This window comes from Capra hircus, chromosome 15 (assembly GCF_001704415.2).
Source record: "Capra hircus breed San Clemente chromosome 15, ASM170441v1, whole genome shotgun sequence".
NCBI lineage: Eukaryota > Metazoa > Chordata > Mammalia > Artiodactyla > Bovidae > Capra > Capra hircus.
In genome coordinates this window covers 24,026,390-24,051,975 of record NC_030822.1, presented here as the reverse complement: position 1 = coordinate 24,051,975, position 25,586 = coordinate 24,026,390, and the positions used below count along the sequence as shown (strand labels likewise).

At 36.2% G+C, this 25,586-nt stretch overlaps 1 protein-coding gene across 2 annotated transcripts in view; it reads left to right on the top strand.

Annotated features, from left to right (window-relative positions):
* The window catches only part of METTL15 (methyltransferase like 15), a 228,061-nt gene that overhangs the window by 90,633 nt on the left and 111,842 nt on the right, over positions 1-25,586 (top strand). For both annotated transcript variants that reach the window (XM_018059300.1, XM_005690029.3), the window contains exon 4: positions 18,009-18,145. In XM_018059300.1, coding sequence (XP_017914789.1) covers positions 18,009-18,145 — 137 coding nt within the window. The remainder of the gene's footprint in view (positions 1-18,008; positions 18,146-25,586) is intronic.

Here is a 25,586-nt window from a genome sequence, read left to right as displayed (position 1 = left end):
GCAATGGTAAGAAAAAATTTTCTTCATCTGGTTTAATATTTTAATGTTTATTATCTTATATTAGCCTGTTCCTGATCTCATTTGATATACTTGGTGTTTATATATTTTAAACCTTTTTCAAATGATTAACCAGATCATTTGAAGTTATTTGAGGTATTACTTTTTACTTCAATCATAGATAACTAAACTTCCTTCTTTGCTTATTTGTTTGTTTTGTAGGATCAGGTATTCATTCAAAGGTATCTTTTCTACTTTGTATCTTCTCTTAAAGTGAAAGTGAAAGTGAAGTCGCTCGGTCGTGTCCGACTCTTTGCGACCCCATGGACACCAGGCTCCTCCATCCATGGGATTTTCTAGGCAAGAGTACTGGAGTGGGTTGCCATTTCCTGCTCCAATCTTCTCTTAAGATTGTGTCAAATAAATAATAGCCTTGATACTTTGTAATATGAAGACATATGATATTGTCTCATAACAAATGATAACATATTCTGTAACACACAACTTGGTATAACTTTCCAGGCTTTAACTGATTATCAACTTATTTTGTAGTCATGTTTATTGTGACATAAATCTAGACCTGAAGATGGAGAACTGAGAGTAGAAACTTAATTTTAGGTGAAGGATTGAAGGAATAATCAGAAAAATTGACTTTTTGTGTAGTTTAATAGTGTTTCCTTCTCAAATCCAGAAAGCATGATTCAAGTTGATCTAATTTAGAATGAATTGGAAATATTGGACATTTTTGGTTGTTGTTTAATAAATAGAAATAACTCTGAAGAAGCAGTTGAAAAGTGAAAGTAGACACACAGGGAAGACTAGCTTCCCTTTGTTATAGCAATTTATAGTTTTTTGTTTGTTTGAAGAAGTTGTTCCCTTTGTATTTTAACATAATATAGTCCTGGTGCTTAAAAAATATCCTTGTACTAGTTTTCATGTTACACTTATTGTTTAGAAACCTAAATAATCTCTGCAGTAATGCTCGTATTTGACATTTAAGTACCTTTTTAACTATGAAATGCTTTTATTATTCTGGTTTATTGCTTCAAGTACTCCAGCCACACTTTTATTGAAAGTGGGAGCGGGGAGTGTCATAACTGCGGGAAGTATGGAAGGCTCACGACACAGGTTTCATGAACACAGGCCCAAAAATAGAGACCATCATATAGGCTTTTGAGGTTCCCGATGTAGTCAAGCTAAATGATTGGTATATCTGTTATAGTGAGACCTTGAAGCTCTTTAATTATTTTTCATAGGCAGTAAATCATTTTAACTCTCTGACTTAGTTTTCTGATTTTTGATTTGTGCTGTTTTGAAAGACAGTATTTCTAAACACATTTGAGACAGAATTAGATGTCATGCTATTATTGTCACCGTCAAATATTTAATAGCAATAATAATATTTTTAGTGATCTAGAGTGTATAAAGTGTTTTTATATGAATTATCTCTATTTCATATAACTGTATTAAGCCTCACCTTTATTAATTGACTTTCCAAGGTCATAGAATGGAGACCCTTTTTTAAATGAAGCCCGTTTGTTAACTTCAGTTTCCGTGGTCCTTAAGAGTACCCATGTGTTTTTCTAGCACTATGTTAGAAGATTCTATTGAAGTAGTTGGGTAAAGTATTGGCATTTCTTGTGTAATAATCAGAACGAAGAACTCCTAAAAGAATCCAAAATCTAATCTAAGATTCAAACCAAATAAAATTGACACTAATTCCAGTTATCTCTAATAAATTTTAAGGCTATATAAATTAAACAAAATCTTCATTTAATATCTATCTAAACTTTATTAAAACAGTTTTACTTGACAAGCAATATTTTCTTTAAGGATTTTATAGGCTTTCCTAGGTAAACAGGGTGAACAATATCTATCTCTCACAGGATTATTAGTTGAATGTTTAGTGAGTTAATGTATGCCAAACACCTAGTAGACCTTCTGGCACATGTTAGATGCTGAATAAATAATAATTCCTTTTCCCCTTTATCCATTTGAAAACAAAATTTATTTAACTACCTATTGGTAGTTTATATCCTTACAAATATAGTATATTTGTATGCATTCAACAAATATTTATTCAGCTCTATGTGACAGGGCTTCCCAAGTGGCTCAGTGGTAAAGAATCTGCTTGCCAATGCAGGAGATGCTGGTTTGATCCCTCTATCGGGAATATCCCCTGGAAAAGGAAATGGCAACCCACTCCAGTATCGTTGCCTGGGAAATCCCATGGACAGAGGAGTCTGGCAAGCTACAGTCCTTAGGGTCACAAAAGGGTCACACATGACTTAGCAATTACACAACAACATCAGCAACAATGTGACAGGTACTGTTCCAGGTATTAGAGATACAAAATTGTATTTCCTCCTTTAGAACTTGTCTTCTCGTGATGTGACACAGAGCATAAACATAGAAGGCTATAAAGAAGGCTATAGCCAAAAGAAGGCTATAAAATTGATTATATTGCATGGATAAGTGCTATGAAGAAAAAGTGAAGCAAGGAAAGAGTCAAGGGAGGAATAAAGGTTGATGGTGGAATAAACTTTTATTTGGGACAGGCTTACTAAAAATTATATTTGAACAAAATCCTAGAAGAAAAGATAGAACAAATGCTCCATCCTTGAATATCTGCTGTGATCGGGCAGGCAGGTGGCACATTAAGTACAAATACTTTGTAACAGGCATGTGTTTGAGGAACAATAAGCAGGCTCTGCTAACAGAATAATGACTCAGGAGGAGAGGAGTAGAAGTTAAGATGAAGTAGAAGATGGAGTCAGTTAAGTTAGATGAGGTTTGCTGGGTTTTTTTGTTTTTGTTTTTTTTGGAAGGTCTTTGTGAAATAGGAGGTCATTAGCCTTGAGCAGAAGAGGAATGATGTGATTTGATATTTGTGCCACTCAGAAATAAATTATAGAAACTATAGCAAGTTTTGTTAAGAGCATATCAAAGGTTCAGATAACTCTAATGTATTAACTATGCAACCTCAGGCAAATATTTCTCCACATGAGATAGAAACAATAATAACATCTACCTAATAGATTTGTCATGTAAAATAGCCCCTAGTTGTTGTACATAGAAAGGATCTGGTGAATCTTTGCTATTATTAGTAATAATGAGGATCGATTTATAGGATGATCCATCCTGTGTTAGTGATCTAGAATTGATTCTTAACACCTGTTAGTGTCCTTGATTTAAATGTAAAGCTATGTGATAAACTAGAAGTGGTCATGAGTATGAAGGAAAAAATGGCTCTACTTGTAAATTGGTACTTTAGATTTTGAGAGGATCATGTTGATTCCCAGTAAAACAGATTACTTACTCTGATTATAGCAGAGGTTTTTGTGGTCAGTGCTGTCATCTTTCTTTGATCCAAACAGGTTTGAAAGTTTTGTGACAACTTTGATATTTTTTACAGCTTTATCATCTGTATCTAAACTAAGCTTTGGTTCTGATGAGTGCCTCTTCATGGTAGCTTTCCTTCTGTCATTCCTCACATGAACCCTTCCATCCCTACCTGTCATTATCCTAAAGCAAGTCCTATACTTCGTGGCCTCTCATCTGTTTTTGCGCTTCTTGAAGGTGGAAGTAGTAAGTATCATTATTATTATTATCATCATCTTTATAATTATTACTTTTAATCACTCACTATGTGCCAGGAAGTATTCTAAGCAGTTTATATACACAAATTTATTTCATTCTCATTGTAACCCTGTAAGGTGAGGGTTTCAGAGTTCGTTTTATAATGAAGAGAGCAGACTCAGAAACATTAAACAACCTAATATTCAGTCTAGTCTATTCTTTTTACAAGTCCTGTATGTTATACAATTAAACCAGTTAATGATTCAAGGATAATGTTCCTTTGACTTTATTTCAGATTTTTCCTTTCTTCTGGTGCACCTTCTTTCCTCTGTTATGCTTAGCTGGTTCTAACCAAGGTTTGACTTGGGGCCGTCTTCTTTGAGGAGGGACACTTTTCAGACCATGACCCCCGATAGTATTACTTGCTTCCATAAAATATAATTTACTGTTTGTTAACATTGACATATAACTATACATTGACACTTGACATGTCTGGAATTTTGTTATTTAATCATTTCCAGGGATTCATGTTTGGTCTCTTCAAGTAGACTGAATGTCCATTAGGAAACTAGCAGTATATTTTATAATTCTTTTTATCTCCCTGTAAAATTTATACTCAAAAATTCTCTATACACCATATAGAATTTATACAATAAGTGTATAATTTTTACTTTATTATCAAGGTAATTAGATAATTGATTTTAGTATGACTGTCGCTTCATTTGGTCAACTTCATTTGACCACAATTGAAAGATGTATAAAGTCTTCCTGGTCAGTTAAAAATTGAGAAATTTTGGATTCTTTGTTTCTAGTAATATGTCAGAACACCAGTGTAGTTAAATTAGGTCCTGCTGTCCAATTCATTTGAAAATGCAGTTGTTTATGCTCCAAAATATGATTAATATTGTGATAAAATTTTAAAGAGCTATACTAAAAACCTTTAAATGTATTACTATCTGAACAAGAAAAGTAATAATAATATTTACATTTTAAACATTTGCTTTTAAAGATTATTTAAATGATCATCTAGTAAGCTGTATTTTTTTTCATTTAGGCTGAAGTAGAAGATAATTCAAAAATATTTTCTTAGTTTTAAGACATAGCAAAGTAGGAGTAGTTATGAAATTGTCTTATTACAGATATATCATAGGTGATTTTTATTGCATTTAAAATTCTTTGAAACTTCTCCTTCTAGAAGTCTTAGCATTATTGAGAGGCTCCTTTTAAAGACCATCTGCCAACTGAAGATTCTTTGTGTTCCTTCAAATTAAGAAGCTATGAAATGTTTTTTTGTATGCTAAATTACTTTTGTATTTAGTATAAATTATTTGAGCTTCCCAGGTGGTGCTAGTGGTAAAGAACCTGCCTGCCAGTGCAGGAGATGTAACAAGACAGGGCTTCAATCCCTGGGTTGGGAAGATCCCCTGGAGGAGGCATGGCAGCCTACTTAAGTATTCTTGTCTGGAGAATCCACATGGACAGAGGAGCCTGGAGCGCTACAGTCCATAGAGTCGCACAGCCTTGGACACAACTGAAGCAACATAGCATGCGTGGATAAATTATTATGGAATTTAGGCCTTTTGTGAATAACTATTTTCTTAATTAAGCTGTATTTTATTAATATTATTTACATAGTACTATACCATTTGCCAGACTTTATTTTGTAGGGCTCCAAAATCACTGCAGATGGTGATTGCAGCCATGAAATTAAAAGACGCTTACTCCTTGGAAGAAAAGTTATGACTAACCTAGATAGCATATTCAAAAGCAGAGACATTACTTTGCAGACTAAGGTCTGTCTAGTCAAGGCTATGGTTTTTCCAGTGGTCATGTATGGATGTGCGAGTTGGACTGTGGAGAGGGCTGAGCGCCAAAGAATTGATGCTTTTGAATTGTGGTGTTGGAGAAGACTCTTGAGAGAGTCCCTTGGACTGCAAGGAGATCCAACCAGTCCATTCTGAAGGAGATCAACCCTGAGATTTCTTTGGAAGGAATGATGGTAAAGCTGAAGCTCCAGTACTTTGGCCACCTCATGTGAAGAGTTGACTCACTGGAAAAGACTTTGATGCTGGGAGGGATTGGGGGCAGGAGGAGAAGGGGACGACCAAGGATGAGATGGCTGAATGGCATCTCATTGGACTCAATGGACGTGAGTCTGAGTGAACTCCGGGAGATGGTGATGGACAGGGAGGCCTGGCGTGCTGCGATTCATGGGGTCGCAAAGAGTCGGACACGACTGAGCGACTGAACTGAACTGAACTGAACTGAACTGATACCGTTTTCAAATTTCCTTCAAGGATATTGTCTTATTTGCATATCCCACTAACCTGGTGATATGGGCTAAAATGGTATATTTGTCTCCATATATATATGATGGAGAAGGCAATGGCACCCCACTCCAACTCTTGCCTGGAAAATCCCATGGATGGAGGAGCCTGGTAGGCTGCAGTCCATGGGGTTGCTAGGAGTCGGACACGACTGAGCGACTTCACTTTTACTTTTCACTTTCATGCGTTGGAGAAGGAAATGCCACCCACTCCAGTGTTCTTGCCTGGAGAATCCCAGGGACGGCGGAGCCTGGTGGACTGCTGTCTCTGGGTTGCACAGAGTCAGACACGACTGAGGCGACTTAGCAGTAGCAGCATACATGAGGAAATTGAGATTCAGAGAAATTAAGTAACTTGCCCAACCTTTATGGCAATTAAATGATAGATTCTGGATCAGAAATCAGATATTTTGACCTTTGATCTCTTTCTTGTATACCTTGCTGCCTCATTCATATCTTATTTTTCAATTAATGTAATACTTGAAAGTCACAGAAGCAATTTGTTCTAGATTAGATAGTTTCTTGAACTTGCCTCTTCTAATTGTTTTGAATTTTTAAAGACTTTTATGATTATTTTTCTTCTTCCTAACTTATGAAACTCTTTGTAACTTAAGTTTTACTTTCTAACATGTACTCCACATGAGGATTTCATGGTTGTGTAGTGTACCTTAGTCTGAAACTTGTCCAATCTTGAGTCACATGTTTAAACAAGTTAAGGAATATGGAAGTTCCTCCTCACCCACCCTTATACATGTGCATTTGCACATAGTCACACATACACACAGTGAATTGAACACTAATACTTAGGTATATGGGACTTCCCCAGTGGCTCAGTGGTAAAGAATTCAGGAGATGCAGGTTTGACCCCTGGGCTGGGAAGATCCCCTGGGGAAAGGAAATGGCAAACCACTCCAGTATTCTTGCCTGGAAAATCCCAATCCATGGGGTCACAAAAGAGTCAGACACGACTGGGCGACTAAACAACAGCAACTTGTGTATATTGGTTTGCTTTGATGTGTATAAAATTAATGTTATTTGGAGGCTGAGTAATAGAAAATATTACCATCATTGGTTTTAGTTTAATGGCGATTAAGATTTAATACTTAAACCATGTTGAAGCCACCATCAGTAAAATGACTTGTGCCCCCCACCCCCACCAAAAATTTTTGGAAAGAGCATTTGCTGAACACATTTATGTAAGGATTCAGTATTTCATTATTTTCACATTATTTTTCCAAATCTATGCACTTAATAATCATTAGAAGAAAATAACTGTCTATCATGCTTGGTAGTTGTGTGTTATTCCTAGAAAAGCCTGTCCAGAATATATTATCTGAATTTCTTGATGGTGTTGAATAGAAACTATTTTTCTTATTCCAAAAGATACTGACAGATTAGCATTGTCTGTGCCTGAGACCTTTGAGAAATTAAGCATATTGAGACCACTCATGCCATATTGTTCTTAGTCATTTGTGTTAATTCAACCATTGTATTTGAAAGCAGATCAAATGGCAGTCCATTGTACAGGGCTAAGATTTGTGATTGAAATTCATTCCTTATTATAGGTAAGAGTAAAAGTTACTCATCACCAGCAAGGATGAATACTCTAATTGTTTGATATAATTGAAGAACATATTTTGTGAAGAAGAGAAAAAATAAGTTTTGTTATGACTAGTAAGATTTCTTTTGTGAATAAGATAGAATTTAAGCTACAAGATGAAATGTTTGCAGAATTTAGGCAGAATGAGTCATTATAGTAACACCAATACTCTTGATAAAATGAGAAAGGAGATAAATTTATTGCAATGCATTGATTGTTTTGTTTGTGGTGTAACTTTTATGTTCTTTTGAGATTTTTTCCTTTTACATAAGCCCATGTAATAGTTACAAATAAAACAAAAATAAGCACATAGCAGACGGATACTCAACAAACCTTGACAAGACAATAATAAATCAAGGGGTTTTGTAGAAGAAATGGTTGCTGACTATGAGGTTGGTGGCCTTCTATGTTCACAGTTATATGTTCTAATTTATTTCTGGTCTGCAAATGCATCAGTATGACAAATGTCTACCTGTCAACCGATTAGACAGAAAACATAAGTAAAGCCTTACAGAATTCTCTGAGAGTCTGAGTGATTTAAGCACACAATGGTGGAATAATAGCTTGCCTTAGCAATTATAAACTTCTCAGTGACATTATAAATCAGATTACTTTGTAGTTTTTTTTTTTTTTTTTTGGTCAAAATATCTGTCATATCTTATATCCAAATAACTAGCTCATCTCAACACTTTTCTCACTAGCTACATCAAAGAGCTCTCCTCTGTTCCATTTGGTAAATGTATGCCAAGTACATTATATTTGGGGCACAATGTTTCCAAAGGCTGCATGGTGTAATATATAGTATAATATATATAATGAAAATAAGTTACTTATTCATATATATATATATGTTTGTGTGTGTGTTTTATTAGGATGAGCTTTTAAAACTACAGTTAGGACTTAATGTTCTTCAAGCACTTTCAGGAACCAAACTTCTTGCTTCCTCTATATATTACTGCTATTATCATTGGGCCTATTACACTTGAGTGTGTTTGTGTGTGTGTGTTTTAAACTCTCTTCATAATCTCTGTTCAGCAATAGTCCTCACTTCACTGTTTCAAGTTTACTACAAAGACTTATTCCACTCCTGTTTGAAATTCTTAAACCTCTTTGTTCTCCCTCTCAAGCTGCATGTAACCTCACATATTTTTAGTTTTCTCTCTTCTGGAGTAAGAATTGATACTTGGCCCCTCTGATCCTAACTGGGAGGTGGCAGGGCATGGAGGGCAGTGCAGAAGTGAGGGAAAGGAAATGCTTATTTCTGCCTCTGTCTCTAATTATACCACTAACTCATGTTTTCTTAAGTAAATGACTCTGATATACTCATCTGTAAAGTAGAATTATTTTACCTACTGTGCAGGCTGTGGTAAGAATTATATGAGATCAAGTTTTTAAAGTGTGTGGCATAGTTAACATAATTGCAAAATAAATGGTGTCAGTTATCCTCTTAGTTACCTAGATAGCATGCTTTGTGATCCTTTAAACAATTCTTACTTCTTCACTTAAACCATATCTATAATAATTAGTCTTACCTCTGTAAGCAGGCTTCCTTGGTAGCTCAGATAGTAAAGCATCTGCCTACAATGCAGGAGACCCGGATTTGATCCCTGGGTTGGGAAGATCCCCTGGAGAAGGAAATGGCAACCTACTTCACATGCCTGGAAAAATCCCATGGACCGAGGAGCCTGATGGGCTACAGTCCATGGGGTCTCAAAGAGTTGGACACGACTGAGTGACTTCACTTTTTTCACTTATATCTGTAAAGGAGCAAAGTAATTAGTAGTACATGTTCAGGAGACAGAACTGTTTTTGAAATCAGGTTTCACCATTCATTAGCTGTGCCTCAGACAGCTTACCTAGTCCTCTCTAAATCTCCCCTTTCTCCTATGTAAAATAGTAATAGTAATAGTGACTTGGCTCAGAGTGTGGTTTTAAAAATTGCATTCAATTAACTAAATGTGTGTGTATTTATGCCTATGTATAAAATGATTGAAAGCTACAGATAAAATATGTAGCATCACATTTTGCATAAAATAAATATGAAATAAACATGCATACATTTGTTATTAGTCTCCAATCCTGTTGACATTTCAGGCTTTTGTGTCCTCTTAGCTGAGTGCTTCACACCAGGTCACTGCTATATTCTCATACCATCCATCTCATACTGTTGGCAGTCAAACTATTTTTTGTATACAAAAACAGAAGCCCTCAAAGCTGTCCAGTGTCTAGCAAATATGGGATAAATGACTTACCCTGGCCTTTTAGGACTGCTGCAGTTGGATCTCACACTGCCTTTCCTGCATGATCTCTAGTTTGGCTATCTTAAACTGCTGCTATGTGCAGTAAGACAGGCTACATACTGTAAAACTAACCCAGTATCTGGAGCATAAGTGAAAGGTTTTTTTTTTTTTTTTCTTTTTTCATTTCTCTTGTTTCCCTTTTTCTCCTTTCTACCCTCTTCTAATAAATCCTGGAGTCTAGTCGAACATGCTCTCCTTATACCAGACATATCCTTTCCTATGTCTTTTTAAAAATCTTTTCAAATTTTTTAAAAATTTTAATTCTCTGTTTTTATTTATCCAGCAGGTATTTATGGATTACGTTCTGTGTCTTATTTATTGGTTGGCACCAGCGACACAAATGTTTAGGACACTTTCAGAGGTCATTATATAAAAAAATATAATAATAAGATACTATATTAGAGATATTAGAGATACTCAGGCCTCCAGGCTGAAAACTACATGAGAGCCGCACCCGTGTCTATTTAGGCATACTGTTGTATTTCTAACTTTTGGAATAAACCTGTGGACGTATTAGTGTTCTCAAAATTATTTGAGAATAAAATTTGAGAAAGAGAACAAGACAAAAGGGAGAGAAGTCATGAGACAGCTTGGCATATTTGATTATTGCACATACTTCTGTATGGCTGTAGAATACATTGTAAAATTCATGCCTGGGTGTAGTGAGAGATAATGTTGGAAAGAAATGAAGAACATTGTCCATTTTGCCTAGAAGTTTGGACTCTGTCATGGACTTTTGGAGAGCCTGTGAGAGGGTTTAAGTAGGAATGCCACATGCTGCTACTTTATTTTAGAACGGATATCCTGTTAACAGTGTAGTGAGAAGAATCAGAAGTGAAATTAGAGGTATGGATATGAGTTTTGAGGTTATTGCATTAATAAAGCAAAGAAGTTTGGGTACTTTGAATTGATGATGGAAATAGAAAGACTTAAGATATATTTGTATGATAAAATCAACTGAATTTGATAACTGATTAGTTTTGGAGACTGTGGAACATGAGAAGAAAGGGTAAGCTCTGATTTCTGCCCAACCTTCAAGGCCCAGCTGAACTGTAACCTACTACACTTTCATTCATCTAATTTCTGATTTAAATTAATATTTATTTTTACTCCTTGTAAAATATTTTATATATCTTTCTTATAGTATTGATTTCTTTTTACTAATTGTTAATTGTAAGCATGTCTAAAGTTTCTCACCAAATTGGAAGTCTCCTAACTTATCTTTGTATTACCTTCTATGACCTTATCTATATTGGATATTCCATAAATACACAGATTATCAATTAATGCCATGCATTTTAATTTAATAACCTCCTGAAAAATCTCTAGAATGTTAAGTATATTCCTGAGACATTTCAGTATTTTCAAAATGAAACTAGGTACAAATAGGTGAAATTTAACTAGCATTCTTTCAAAAACATTTTAATTTAAAAAATTCAAAATGAGTAATTGCCAGAAAAGAAAATATTCATAGGAAGAAATTTTAAAGTGAAATCAGGCCATATTGTTTCCAAATTCAGATGAGAACTTACTATTAAAAATCTTGCACAGATTGGAAATGACTAATCAACATTAGAAAAATGAAATTGGAAGATCTGCCCTCGTACTGTTCGTGGCTAAAAATGTTTTCCTGTCCAATTTTAACATTGTTTTTCCAGTGTGAAAATGTCAAGGATTAGAAGTCTTATGTTGGAAAAAAGAGAAACATTTAAGTATCTAGTCTATGGAGGGTGATCTGGGGCAAATCCCGTGATTTCTGTCAGTTTCACCCCTTCAGAGAGAAGCCTTAGCTGTCTTAAAGGATATCACATTTGAGAGATATTATATAAAAGGGATATAGATATAATCTAAAAGACAGAGTGGTATATAATGATGATAAATTTGGATTATCTTTATAGATCCTTCTAGCTTTAATCACCTGTGAGTCTATGATTTTAGGTGTATTAATTTTTTGTTTTCAGTTTCAAGATCCATTTGAAAGCTGTAACATTTCACGAAGTAAGTCTTCACTAGTTGCTCTTGTACGTAATGGCCAGAAATTTTTTTTCAGGTCACATATAAAACATAATTATCTTTGGAATTTACTTCAACATACTTATCATCATGAAGTCTTAAGAAAATTAAAATGGTGGAACAGTAATTGTTTTTAACTGTGTTGGAGGCTCATTGTTCAGAGTTCTCACTTGCATATATCTTTGTATTAGGAAAATGCTTTTCAATGAGGAATTGCTTTTATTACAATGTGATTATATAATTTCAGTGGGGGAGTATTATGAGATGAAGTGGAAAGAGTACAGGATCTGCTTTTTGTATTAACTTTGCCCTCAACTAGCTACCAGCTACCTTCTTTGGGCCTTGGTCTCTTCATAAGTAAAATGAGGGGGTGGAATAAATAGTTTGTTATGTCCCTCTCAATCAGTCCTGAATATTCATTGGAAATACTGATGCTGAAGCGGAAGCTCCAATGCTTTGGCCATCTGATGCAGAGTCAACTCATTAGAAAAGACCTTGATCCTGGGAAAAATTGAAGGCAGCAGGAGAAGGGGACAACAGAGGATGAGTTGGTTGGATGGCATCACCAACTGTATGGACATGAGTTTGAGCAAGCTCTGGGTGATGGTGAAGAACAGGGAAGCCTGGAGTGCTGCAGTCCACGGAGTCACAAAGAGTCAGACATGACTGAGCGACTGAACAACAGAGTGACCCTCTGAACTCTGAAATTCAGTGTTTGTACTGTGTCCATATCAGATCCACAGCTATTCAAGTGTGACTCATCATGGTGAAAAGTAAAATCTAATCTTTTCTATGATATTTAGAAGACCATGGGGATAAAATGTCATCGAGTTGCATTTGATCAAAAGAACTAACCCAAACTAAGAAGTGTCATTTTCGTACTTCAAAGGAGAATGATCAGTAAATAAAAGCATGTTATAGAGTTTTATAATTATTTATCATTAATAATATTCTGAAGAAATTCTGTTATTAATGAGTCTATTGCTAATATTAGAATACATAGATTTTAAGTGGGTTAAAAGTTGGGCATCTTGTGACTCTTTGAGTCTTAAATCTTCAAGAGTATTTCTGAATTCATATATACAGATGACTATTGCTGTCTTCATAGTTGCTTTGGGAGACTTGGCTCTTTTTTTCATTCACATCATTAAATACATACTACACACCTACTACTGTGCACTGATACTACCATATTAAATTGGAGGCAAATTGAAGAATTGTAGTTATGCATCCTATTCTGCAAATGCTAGTTTTTTATCTTCTTTAAATAACCTTCATTTCAATTCTGTTCCTCAGTCTCCCTGTTCTGTAAAGCTTTCAATTTCATTTATCCCCTAGGCCCCGCACACCATCCAGAGCTATGCCCAAGCCCTGCATCATCTTACTCACCTCATATCACATTGAATTTCCCCTAAGATGCCTTCTGTTTTAACCTGTGTAGACCCATTAGGACCAATGGTTGTTTTTGCTGCTTCTATGCCATAGAGAGGCATGGAACTCGAGTAGCACGCAGAAGCCCATGACCAAGGATCCATCCCCTTCATTCTGTCATCTAACTAGCAGCTCTGAGATCTTACCACCTGTCAGTCACTTCACTGGTCCTGCACTTCTCTGGAATTTGTTCATCTTTTCCTCATCTCTTCTATTCAATTTCAAAGAAATCTCTTTCTTTTTCTTAAAGATACTACCTACCCAGTGTAACTAGCTTTCTCTCTTTCTGAACTTTGTTGTTTTTTTGTAACTAAAAGATATAAAAGTGGTTGTAGAAAGTTTTTCTTTCTTTTGTGCAAAAATCCTGAAAGAACCTACTTTCTAAAGCTCTAGATACCTAATGCTACCGCTAAGTCACTTCAGTCATGTCCGATTCTGTGCGACCCCATAGACGGCAGCCCACCAGTCTCCCCTGTCCCTGGAATTCTCCAGGCAAGAACACTAGAGTGGGTTGGCATTTCCTTCTCCAATGCATGAAAGTGAAAAGTGAAAGTGAAGTCACTCAGTTGTGTCCAACTCTTAGCGACCCCATGGACTGCAGCCTACCAGGCTCCTCTACCCATGGGATTTTCCAGGCAAGAGTACTGGAGTGGGGTGCCATTGCCTTCTCTAGGTGTCTGCTTGAAACAGGAGAAGAGGAACAGAGACAGGGGGAGAGAGAGAAGGAGGGAGGGAGGGCGGGAGGAAGGGAGAGGGAAAGAGAGAGACAGAGATGCATAAAGATGGATTTTCAAGAGCCTAAGTTCCAATGGGAATGAGTCATCTATAAAACAGTAAATTTTTCTTGTATGCTTTTTATAAAGCCATCTCGGACCATCCACTTATTTTTTTTTTCTTTGTTTTGTTCCTTCCCTCCTTTTTTCTCTTTCTTTATTTCTCTCAGAAAGAGCACAGAAGTCAGAGATGGTGAGCCCTTGTTTAGAATTCTCTTTCTCTCACTTAACTAGTAATATGATCTTCAATTCAGTTCAGTCACTCAGTCGTGTCTGACTCTTTGCCACCCCATGAATCGCAGCACACCAGGCCTCCCTGTCCATCACCAACTCCTGGAGTTCACTCTGATTCACGTTCATCGAGTCAGTGATGCCATCCAGCCATCTCATCCTCTGTCGTCCCCTTCTCCTCCTGCCCTTAATCCCTCTCAGCATCAAAGTCTTTTCCAATGAGTCAGTTCTTCGCATGAGGTGGCCAGAGTATTGGAGTTTCAGCTTTAGCATCATTCCTTCCAAAGAAATCCCAGGGCTGATCTTATTTTCTCTCTGAACCTGAGTTTTCTGTTTGCAAAAATGTGGATAATGCCACTTTTCCATACTCCCTTACAGACTTTTGTTAGACCAAGTAGGAAAACATTAATGCTTGGAAAGCCATAAAGCAGTGTGCAGATATATAGACTTTATTGATTTAATGCAGTCAGAGTGTTTTGGAGCCAGATACTCGTGTATTCAGCTGTTGCATTTGCCACTTACTAGCTTAGTGTAATTTTAGTTTCTGTGTGTAGAAAACTTACTAACACCTACTTCAGGGTTGTAAGGAAGAAATAAAATAATCTTGATAAATTTCAAGATAAACGAGGGTATGTTTTATTCCCACTTCTTAGATGAAGAATTTGAAACTTAGGCAGTTAAATCATAACTCTGATTTGGTCAGGGTTATGCCAGTATTCAATGAAAGGACCAGAAAAAAACTCTTGGTATCAAATATGGGTTTGGCTTTTTAGATAAATTATATCAGGTAATTCAAAGAATTCCATATGTTTGTAGCATAAACATTTACATATATGTACAGTTGAGAATCATAAAAATATTATCTGGAAACATTCAGATTAGTTCTTGTACATTTGTTAAGCAAAGAAAAATTTTCCAGTTTCCTTATTTTATTATCAAATTGTACAAATTAAAAAATGTAATCGCATGTCATGTTAATGACCCAAGAGAAAGGAGAAACTAATTGGCTCCTTTTTCAATTGTAGTGCTGGGTAACTCACAAAGGCTAGATGTAACTTATTATTTTTGATGGGCATTGTGTATTAGAATTTTAAAAATGAAATTTGATGGCTCCACTCACCTATTAACCCAAGACATATGGTAGGGTTCAGTTCTCATTTCATAAATCCCATTTGTCTCCTATTTCATCCTTTGTGTTACACTTGACTGGTAATAGTAGATTATGTTTTTACTATGAAAACTTCCTTTATTTTCAGTATATCACCAAGGGCATAATCATGATAGATTAAAAAATAATCATGTAAATTATAATAATCTAATTCACATTTTCCAGAATATTTTTTAATAATGAGAAGTTTTCTTTTTACATACTGATTGGGGCTTTCCTGGCTCGAGAGAAAGCAATCATGTTCAAATTACTTTATTTGGTATTTGTTGTTGTTGCTAAGTCACTTTAGTCGTGTCCGACTCTGTGTGACCCCAGAGACGGCAGCCCACCAGGCTCCTCCATCCCTGGGATTCTCCTGGCAAGAACACTGGAGTGGTACTCTTAGCTTAAACCTAGGGTTATATAGGATTTGATATTAGGGATTAACAAGAAAGCATGACCAGAATTCAGCTACCTGGTTCACATATATAACTTTTCCAAGCCTAGAAAAGTGCTCGTTTGAATCACGCTAAACCACTAGCAATTTTAAAACTGAGGTGAACTATGGTGGAAGATTTTTAGTTTTTCATAGATGTATAAAATAAGTATACAGCCTGGAAGAGGAAATTATTCAATCTTAAGATTTAAGGATGTACTGCTAACAGACATAAAAATAATAAGACTTCAAGTATTGTTTTAAAGTTACTGTTTAAAAAGGTGAAAAATATATGTAGCCATACCTTTCGTGCTGACCGTTATAGAAGTGCAAGGTTAAGTTATGCTAAAAAATTTATGTTAAAAAGCAGTGACTGTACCTTTTCATCACATTTACATCTGATATAATGCTTTATATATCTCCTCTTCTCAATTTTCATCAGAAGACTGCCTCCATATTATTCTTTGAATAATAGGCTAACTTTTCTGAGGACATGATTGGAACACAGGACTCAGCATGGTAGCTTGTAGCAAAAAAAAAAAAATCAAAGCATAATTGTGCCTTGTCTCCCTGGAAAAAGTTATGACATTCAGGACAGAGAAATGTTCAGATCCATTACAGGAATTTCCTTTGTGCAATGTACACATGAACTTTTTAAGAAGTTTAATGTTTAAACATTTTTAACCGTCTAACTTCTAGTGTATGTTGTCATAATAGTATTATTGGAATAATTGTTTTTATTTTCATCATACCAGTGAAATTTATTGAGAGAGTGCATTAAACTAAAGAGCATAACTTTCAGAGGATGTGTTGAGAGTATCTTGACTTCCAATTCAACAACCTGTTTACATATATATTTCTTGTGCTCCAGGCTTGATTTCTTCCCACTTGGGCTTTTTGTTTTTTAATTGAAGTATAGTTGATTTTCAATGTTACGCTAATCTCTGTTATACAGCAAAGTGACTCAGTTTTACACACACACACAAACACACACATATCTATCTATATATAAATATTTATAATATTTTTTTAATATTCTTTTCCATCATGGTCCTGGTCTAATTTCTAGTTTCTTGCCCAACTCTCAGCTGGCTTTTTTTAGTGCAGCTAACTAAAATAGCTAAGAAATAGATTCAGATCCATAACTTCATTAACTGGATCTTGAATGTATCCAAGCATTTAAATGTATGTACCCGTGTATATTGGATCCTGTTTTCCTGGTAAATCTTTTACTTCAAAAGTGTTTTGGCCACTACCTAGAATTTTGGGGCTTCCCTGGTGGCTCAAAGAGTAAGGAATCTACCTGCAATGCAGGAGATCTGAATTCAAACCCTAGATCAGGGAATGACTACCCATTCCAATATTCTTGCCTGAAGAATTCTATAGACAGAGAAGCCTGGCAGGATATAGTCCATTGACTCACAAAGAGTTAGACACGACTGAGCGACTTTCACTTTATATGAGAAATTATATGTCACCTTACCAATCAGGCATATATTGGGATATCTTTTTCTAGACCTTCTTTTTCTTTCTTAACTCTGGAAAAGTCTAGACACCCTGGAATTTTAAGTGACATTTCCAGGGCAACATAGCTCCTTAGTGGCAAAGATAGATTTTATCACAGATGTTTTGACTTAAGCCCTGGGCTTTTTCCTGGTCTAATTTGTTAATTAAATATTTGTCCTATGACTACTGTTAGGTATAATCTCTCTCTCTCTCCTTGAATATCTTTATGTTTAATATAAAGTGTTTATAGAGAAACTGTGATAAAGTGAGTCACACCAATTGCAAACTGTTTCAAATGATGAGAAATTGTTGGAAATATTTTTAGCCAGGAGCTTGAAAGCATTGAAAAACTAGCAGCACAACACAATGGCCAGTATGACCTCATGGGAGGAAATGTAAATTTGTCGTGAACTGGCCAGCCTATGACAAAAATTATCATTTTGTTGATACTCTGACAAATTCTTTTGGACTGATCAGTCATAATTGATCCAAACTTTATGTAAGATAAATTGAACTCTAGGCAAAAATAAATATATTACTAATAGTATAATTGTTTTTCTATTTGCTATCAGCTCTGAAAAGCATTATGTGTGTTTAGAAATAAAGTAAGCTGGCAAGAATAAATTTTGTTCTTACTAAGTGGTAATTTTCTCTTTCTGTGTTGGCTAGGTTTTTCTAGATATGACATTTGGTTCAGGAGGACACACAAGAGCCATTCTGCAGAAGGAGCCAGATATTACTCTGTATGCATTAGACAGAGACCCAACAGCATATGCGATAGCTGAGCAGCTTTCAGAATTGTACCCGTAAGTAATACTCTCGTATAGACAGTTAATTTTGTTGCTCAGTTTTATGGATCTTGGTTTACCTTTTGGAATTTGTGTTCCCTTGTATGATGTTATACTTAATGAAATATTTCCTCCCTTTTTATACAAAAAAGAATTGATGTAAATGATATTTTTAGAACCACTTAAAAATATTACTGCATTTATCCTTTGTAAATAGGTATAAACACAAAAAAATTATTTTTGGCAGATATTTGAAGATGTGTTGAAACCCATCCTTCAGTAGTATTTTGCCAGATAATCCATACTTTAAAAACATTAAAAAATATTTTATTTACAGTTTCTAAGAATTTAGTGGAGTAAATAAGTATGTAAAAATTCTTTAGAATTCATGAGGTTACATACATCAATGTAATGCAGTTTTCTTTGAAATCTTTTGGCAGTTCACAAATAAATTTAGACCTTTCTATCCCTCTGTCAAAAATAGTGAACATTTATGGTAGAACTTTAAAAAAATTTAAGGTTATTGTCTTTATAAGTCATAAAAGCATTTTCCTTTAGAGAAAAACATTTGAATTAATGAGTTATGTCCTTTTGCCATGTTGTTTAAGACATCAGGCCGTAAAAGACAAATATCTTGGAATTCAGATGGCCATCTCCAAATATGTAAAGGGCTCTTTTCTGTAATGGGGAGTTGTTCTATTGTGCTAAGCTCCAGAGATTGAAATTCAAAAAAAAAAAAAAAAAAAAAAAGGTGAGAATTTTAGAGGTAAATTGTGACTGGACATAGAGTTTTTCCCAGTTGTAGCTGTCCAACAATGAAAAGGTCTCTGGTGAAGTAGCGAAAGTAAGACCATGGAGAGGTTTAATCACAGGCTAAAGTTAGAAAGTTGGATTACAAATCTAGAAGAGTCTTTTCAACCTTTCTAAGGTCCCAGACTCTTTGCAAATCTATGTGATTACATCTCCCAATAAAAGGGTAAATATACCTAGATTTTTGTTTGCAAAATCACAGTGTTTGTGAAGTCCTTGCTGCTGCTTCTAAGTTGCTTCAGTCGTATCCGACTCTGTGTGACCCCACAGACGGCAGCCCACCAGGCTCCCCCGTTCCTGGGATTCTCCAGGCAAGAACGTTGGAGTGGGTTGCCATTTCCTTCTCCAATGCATGAAAATGAAAAGTGAAAGTGAAGTTGGTCAGTCGTGTCCAACTCTTCGAGACCCCATGGACTGCAGCCTACCAGGCTCCTCCATCCATGGGAGTTTCCAGGCAAGAGTACTGGAGTGGGATGCCATTGCCTTCTCCTGAAGTCCCTAGAAACCTATTTGACCCCAGGTTCTTTATTTCTAACAGAAATATGAGGGTGAGTTTTCATGGAACAGTATTTTTTTTAAATCATTCTTTCATTTTAAGCAAAGTAACTTAAAATGCACCTTTGTGAAGTCTTGTACTGGGGCATTCATATTTGTGAAACTTTTTAGGAATTTACTTGATTATGATCTGAACATTTATAGAATGAATATAGATCTCCATTATATATCACTAGCATAGACAGCCTGGTTCTCTTAGATATTACTGTTCTAAAGGTGGTGATTCCCAAGGTCTCTTATTCTTCCAGACACTCTAGTTTCTTAAATGGAATCTCAAGACTGTATTCTCTTTGCAGTTTACAAATGTGGAAACTATTAGCTACTCATATTAGTTTGCTAAAAGGCACATATGACTTAACAGTGACAGAAATGGGATGTATATTTTGCCCATCACCCAATAATCTCATTTTATTAAAGTATAGTACCTTATCTCAAATTTTATTGAGGTTTTTTTTTTTTTGGTTCATGCACAAAGTAATTCCGTTTAATAAATTAAACAACAAAAAGATAAAACAGAAAGAGATAATTCAGCTGAGTTCAGTTCAGTCACTCAGTTGTGTCCAACTCTTTGTGACCTCATGGACTGCAGCATGCCAGGTATTCCTGTCCATCACCAACTCCCAGAATTTGCTCAAGCTCATGTCCCTTGAGTTGGTGATGCCATCCAACCATCTCGTCCTCTGTTGTCCCCTTCTCCTCCTGCCTTCAGTCTTGCCCAGCATCAGGGTCTTTTCCAATGTCAGTTCTTTGCATCAGGTGACCAAAGTATTGGAGCTTCTGCATCAGTTCTTCCAGTGAATATTCAAGGTTTATCTCCCTGCAGTCCAAGGGACTGTCAAGTCTTCTCCAACACCACAGTTCAAAAGCATCAGTTCTTCGGTGCTCAACTTTATGGTTCAGCTCTCACATCCATACTTGACTACTGGAAAAACCATAGCTTTGACTAGACGGACTTTTGTTGGCAAAGCAATGTTCCTGCTTTTTAATATGCTGTCTAGGTTGGTCATAGCGTTTCTTTCAAGGAGCAAGTGTCTTTTAATTTCATGGCTGTAGTCACCATCTGCAGTGATTTTGGAGCCCCAGATAATAAAGTCTGTCACTGTTTCCATTGTTTCCCCATTTATTTGCCATGAAGTGATGGGACCAGATGCCATGATTTTAGTTTTTTAAATGTTTGAGCTTTAAACCAACGTTTTCACTCTCCTCTTTCACTTTCATCAAGAGGCTCTTTAGTTCCGCTTCACTTTCTGCCTTAAGGGTGATGTCATCTGTATATCTGAGGTTACTGATATTTCTCCCAGCAATCTTGATTCCAGCTTGTGCTTCATCCAGCCTAGCATTTTGCATGATGTACTCTGCATGTAAGTTAAATAAGCAGGGTGACAGTGTATAACCAGAGAAAATTTAGAATCAAAGATACTGAAAAGAAAAAAAGATAGAGAAAGAAATCTCAAATGATCATTCTTTGAAAATAGCAAAATCCCTTTCAGCCTGATTGTTAAGGGTAAAAGAGAGCAAAAATATTTATATGATTAAGATTGAGAGAGAAAATCAACCATAGTCACAAGGTAAATTGTTAGGTGATTTTATTGCAATTCTGTGGCAACATGTGAATCCTAGATTAAATGAATAATGTACTAACAAAATATAAATTGTTAAAATTGACTCAATAATTATAAACCTTTAATCGATTTTTTCCATAGAAAACATTAGAAAGGTAACTAAAGTATATAGAAAAATGCATAGTGACCAGGTTTGGAATTGTTATCTAGCTCTTAAAGAGTAGGAAAGAGCATTGGCATTTATGCTAGTCCTGACCTTGGTAAATATGAAGAGCTCTTGAAGTTCATTTTGTATTGAATTCAGCAGTGTTTTAATGCCTAATTCTGCTAGAGATAGTATAAAGGAAAAGAGAAAAAGTTCAACACCATTGAAGCATATAAATGCAGACAAAATGCAATGCTAGTATATCTAAGTCACCCATAATTTAGTTAAAAGAATAATAGTCCTTGGGGTTTCAAAAAGAATAATCAGTTCAGTTCAGTAGCTCAGTTGTGTCCGACTATGACCCCATGAATTGCAGCACGCCAGGCCTCCATGTCCATCACCAACTCCTGGAATTTACTCAAACTCATGTCCATTGAGTCATTGATGCCATCCAACCATCTCATCCTCTGTCGTCCCCTTCACCTCCTGCCCCCAGTCCCTCCCAGCGTCAGAGTGTTTTCCAGTGAGTCAACTCTTCGCATGAGGTGGCCAAAGTATTCGAGTTTCAGCTTTAGCATCAGTCCTTCCAGTGAACACCCAGGACTGATCTCCTTTAGAATGTACTGGCTGGATCTCCTTGCAGCCCAAGGGACTCTGAAGAGTCTTCTCCAACACCACAGTTCAAAAGCATCAGTTCTTCAGCCCTCAGCTTTCTTCACAGTCCATCTCTCACATCCATACATGACCACTGGAAAAACCATAGCCTTGACTAGGTGGACCTTTGTTTGCAGTGTAATGTCTCTGGTTTTTAATATGCTATCTAGGTTGGTCATAACTTTCCTTCTAAGGAGTAAGCATCTTTTAATTTCATGGCAGCAATCACCATCTGCAGTGATTTTGGAGCCCCCGAAAATAAAGTCTGACACTGTTTCCACTGTTTCCCTATCTGTTTCCCATGAAGTGATGGGACCAGATGCCATGATCTTAGTTTTCTGAATGTTGAGCTTTAAGCCAACTTTTTCACTCTTCTCTTTCACTTTCATCAAGAGGCTCTTTAGTTCCTCTTCACTTTCTGCCATAAGGGTGGTGTCATCTGCCTGTCTGAGGTTATTGATGATATTTCTCCCAACAATCTTGATTCCAGCTTGTGCTTCTTTCACCCCAGTGTTTCTCATGATATACTCTGCACAGTGCTGCTGCTGCTGAAGTCGCTTCAGTCGTGTCCGACTCTGTGTGACCCCATAGACGGCAGCCTGCCAGGCTCCACTGTCCCTGGGATTCTCCAGGCAAGAACGCTGGAGTGGGTTGGCATTTTGAAACGTGAAAGTGAAGTTGCTCAGTCGTTTCTGACTCTTAGCGACCCCATAGACTGCAGCCTACTAGGCTCCTCCATCCATCGGATTCTCTAGGCAAGAGTACTGGAGTGGGGTAGCATTGCCTTCTCTGATGCTCTGCGTAGCGATGGCCTAATAGGATTAAATTCAAGAATACAAGTATGGCTTTATGTCATACAGTTAATGACAGGTTGATAAGTATCACAAGAATCAATTAGCTGTTCTGATTAAAATCTCAAACACTTTTAGATGTAGGCAGGACATCTCTCAGGCTTCCCTGGTAATTCAGCTGGTAAAGAATCTGCCTGCAATGCAGAAGACCTCCGTTCGATCCCTGGGTTGGAAAGATGCCCTAGAGGAGGACATGGCAACCTACTCCAGTATTCTTGCCTGGAGAATCCCCATGGACAGAGGAGCCTGGCGGGCTACAGTTTATGGAGTCACAAAGAGTTGGACACGACTGAGCGACTAAGCACAGCACAACACGGGGCATCTCTCACTTGAGGCTCTTATGACCTGCACGTGCCATTTCACAAATTCTTTCAGTGTAAAGATATTCAATATGCCAAGGTGCCATAGTCTAAGATAACTTTTCCTGAACCCTATTAATATTTATCAAATAGAGTTCTCTCAAAATCGATAAGACAACAAATTCCAATTTGAAAAGTAGACTAATAATAGAAGGGTCAACCACTAAACATCAGTGTGTGAAAAGATGCTCCATGAAAGCAGCCATGAAAAGGGAAATGAAATTAAGATAATAATGGTATAAAATTTATACATAGTAAACTGGAAGACAGTAGTTTTACAAATGAGGATATGGGGGAAAGGATTCTTATTTTTCATGGATATCTTTTAATATTAAAAAATAAATAGGCTGCTTAGAATCTATCACATCTAAATAAAAGAAGCAGTATCTAAAGAAACATATCCATAGGCTTATTACAGACTTTGTATATGCATTTTTGTATGTATAATCATAGAGAACTTGAGAAAGAAGAAATTAATAGTGGAGAGAGGTACAGAGAAAGGGAAAGTAATAGTTAAGAAAAACAAGACTAGATGAATGATTACCATCCTTGCATACATATGTAAAGTAGAAAAAACTAAGTGATACTATATATTATTTATATATATATATCTCCAATTATAGTGATAGTATAAAATGTACATAATGAAGATAAACACAAATTTGGGCTAGGAATTATTTCTGGGGATAATGGATAAATGGATGGATGGTTGGTTGGAAGGATGGACAGATTAGATAAATTGATTATATTCTTAAAAATACATCTATAATTACAACATACAGTAAAGTATGCCAAAAGGAAATATTTTGTCATTTCAATGTGTACATCTTTTAAGGAATTAATTTCTTTCTCTCTTTTATTCATTTATTTTTCTGTTGTCAAAGAGTAGCCTATGCTTCTAAAAAATCCCAAGTTCTTCACTCTGTTAAAACTAAGTCAAAAATAGAAACTAACATTTTCACAAAAAAACTAACCAATTCATAGGAAAGCTGAATTTTAGGCTAACCCATTTTAGCACTTTCAGAAAAGATGACATGTCAGATCACCTGTTGTTTGAAAACTGAAACTTTTCCCTAGTGCCTCTGAGGACTGTACAAGAGGAAACACATTAAAATTGGAACATTGTGGTTAGCTGACTTCTACCACAGTGGAAGATGGATATTGGGAGACAATTTTTTTAAAACTCTTTTTTCTGAATTTAGAGTTAATATGTGCTCTGCATATTGAGTTTAGAGAATATAGACATGTATAAAGAAAATAAAAATTATAATTGATTACATCATTTGACTAGCATATTGAAAAGCAGAGACATTACTTTGCCGACTAAGGTCCGTCTAGTCAAGGCTATCGCTTTTCCAGTAGTTATGTATAGATGTGAGAAGTGGACTGTGAAGAAGGCTAAGTGCCGAAGAATTGATGCTTTTGAACTCTGGTGTTGGAGAAGACTCTTGAGAGTCCCTTGGACTGCAAGGAGATCCAACCAGTCCATTCTGAAGGAGATCAGCCCTGGGATTTCTTTGGAAGGAATGATGCTAAAGCTGAAACTCCAGTACTTTGGCCTCCTCATGCGAAGAGTTGACTCATTGGAAAAGACGATGATGTTGGGAGGGATTGAGGGCAGGAGGAGAAGGGGACGACAGAGGATGAGATGGCTGGATGGCATCACGGACTCGATGGACGTGAGTCTGAGTGAACTCCGGGAGATGGTAATGGACAGGGAGGCCTGGCGTGCTGCGATTCATGGGGTCGCAAAGAGTCAGACACGACTGAGTGTCTGAACTGAACTGAACTGAAAGGAGTTATGGTGCTTCCCTGCTTGCTCAGTGGTAGAGAATCCACCTGCCAATGCAGGAGATGCAGGTTCAATCCCTGGCTCTAGAAGATCCTTCAGGAGGAAATAGCAACCCACTCCAGTATTCTTAACTGGAAAATCCACTGGACAGAGGAGCCTGGCAGACTACAGTCTAGGAGTCGCCAAGAGTCAGACATAAATTAGTGACTAACAAACAACAACAACAACAAAAACTAAATTGTAAAAATACAAGAAGCTGTTGCTTTCAATAATTTGTAGAAGTAGATATTCTCACTTGGGTAAACTTATATAGAAAAGTACACAGAAAAAAATTTAACTCACTTGTTAAACCACCACTTAAGTAGTAACGATTTTGTATATTTCATTCCATCTTTTTAATTGCTACTGTTTCATTATATTATATGTATTATTTCTTTTGTGAACTTCTGGGGTTTTTTTTTCCTTTTTGTACCTTTAAAGCTTTGAATATCCTGGCCAAGTTTAAAAACCATTTTGATCAATTGTGGTAAATACATGTTAAAGAATTGACATCTTTACTCTGCATTCCAGTCCAGAAGCATGATATATTTTCCCACTGACCACTGTATTTGTGTTTCTGACTAATATTTTTTCTTAATTAAAATGACAAAGTACAGAAAAGTGCTGAGAAGTAAATTAAAATAATTCATAGTCCATGACCACCAAAATAAGCAGCAACTTAGTTTACTAGA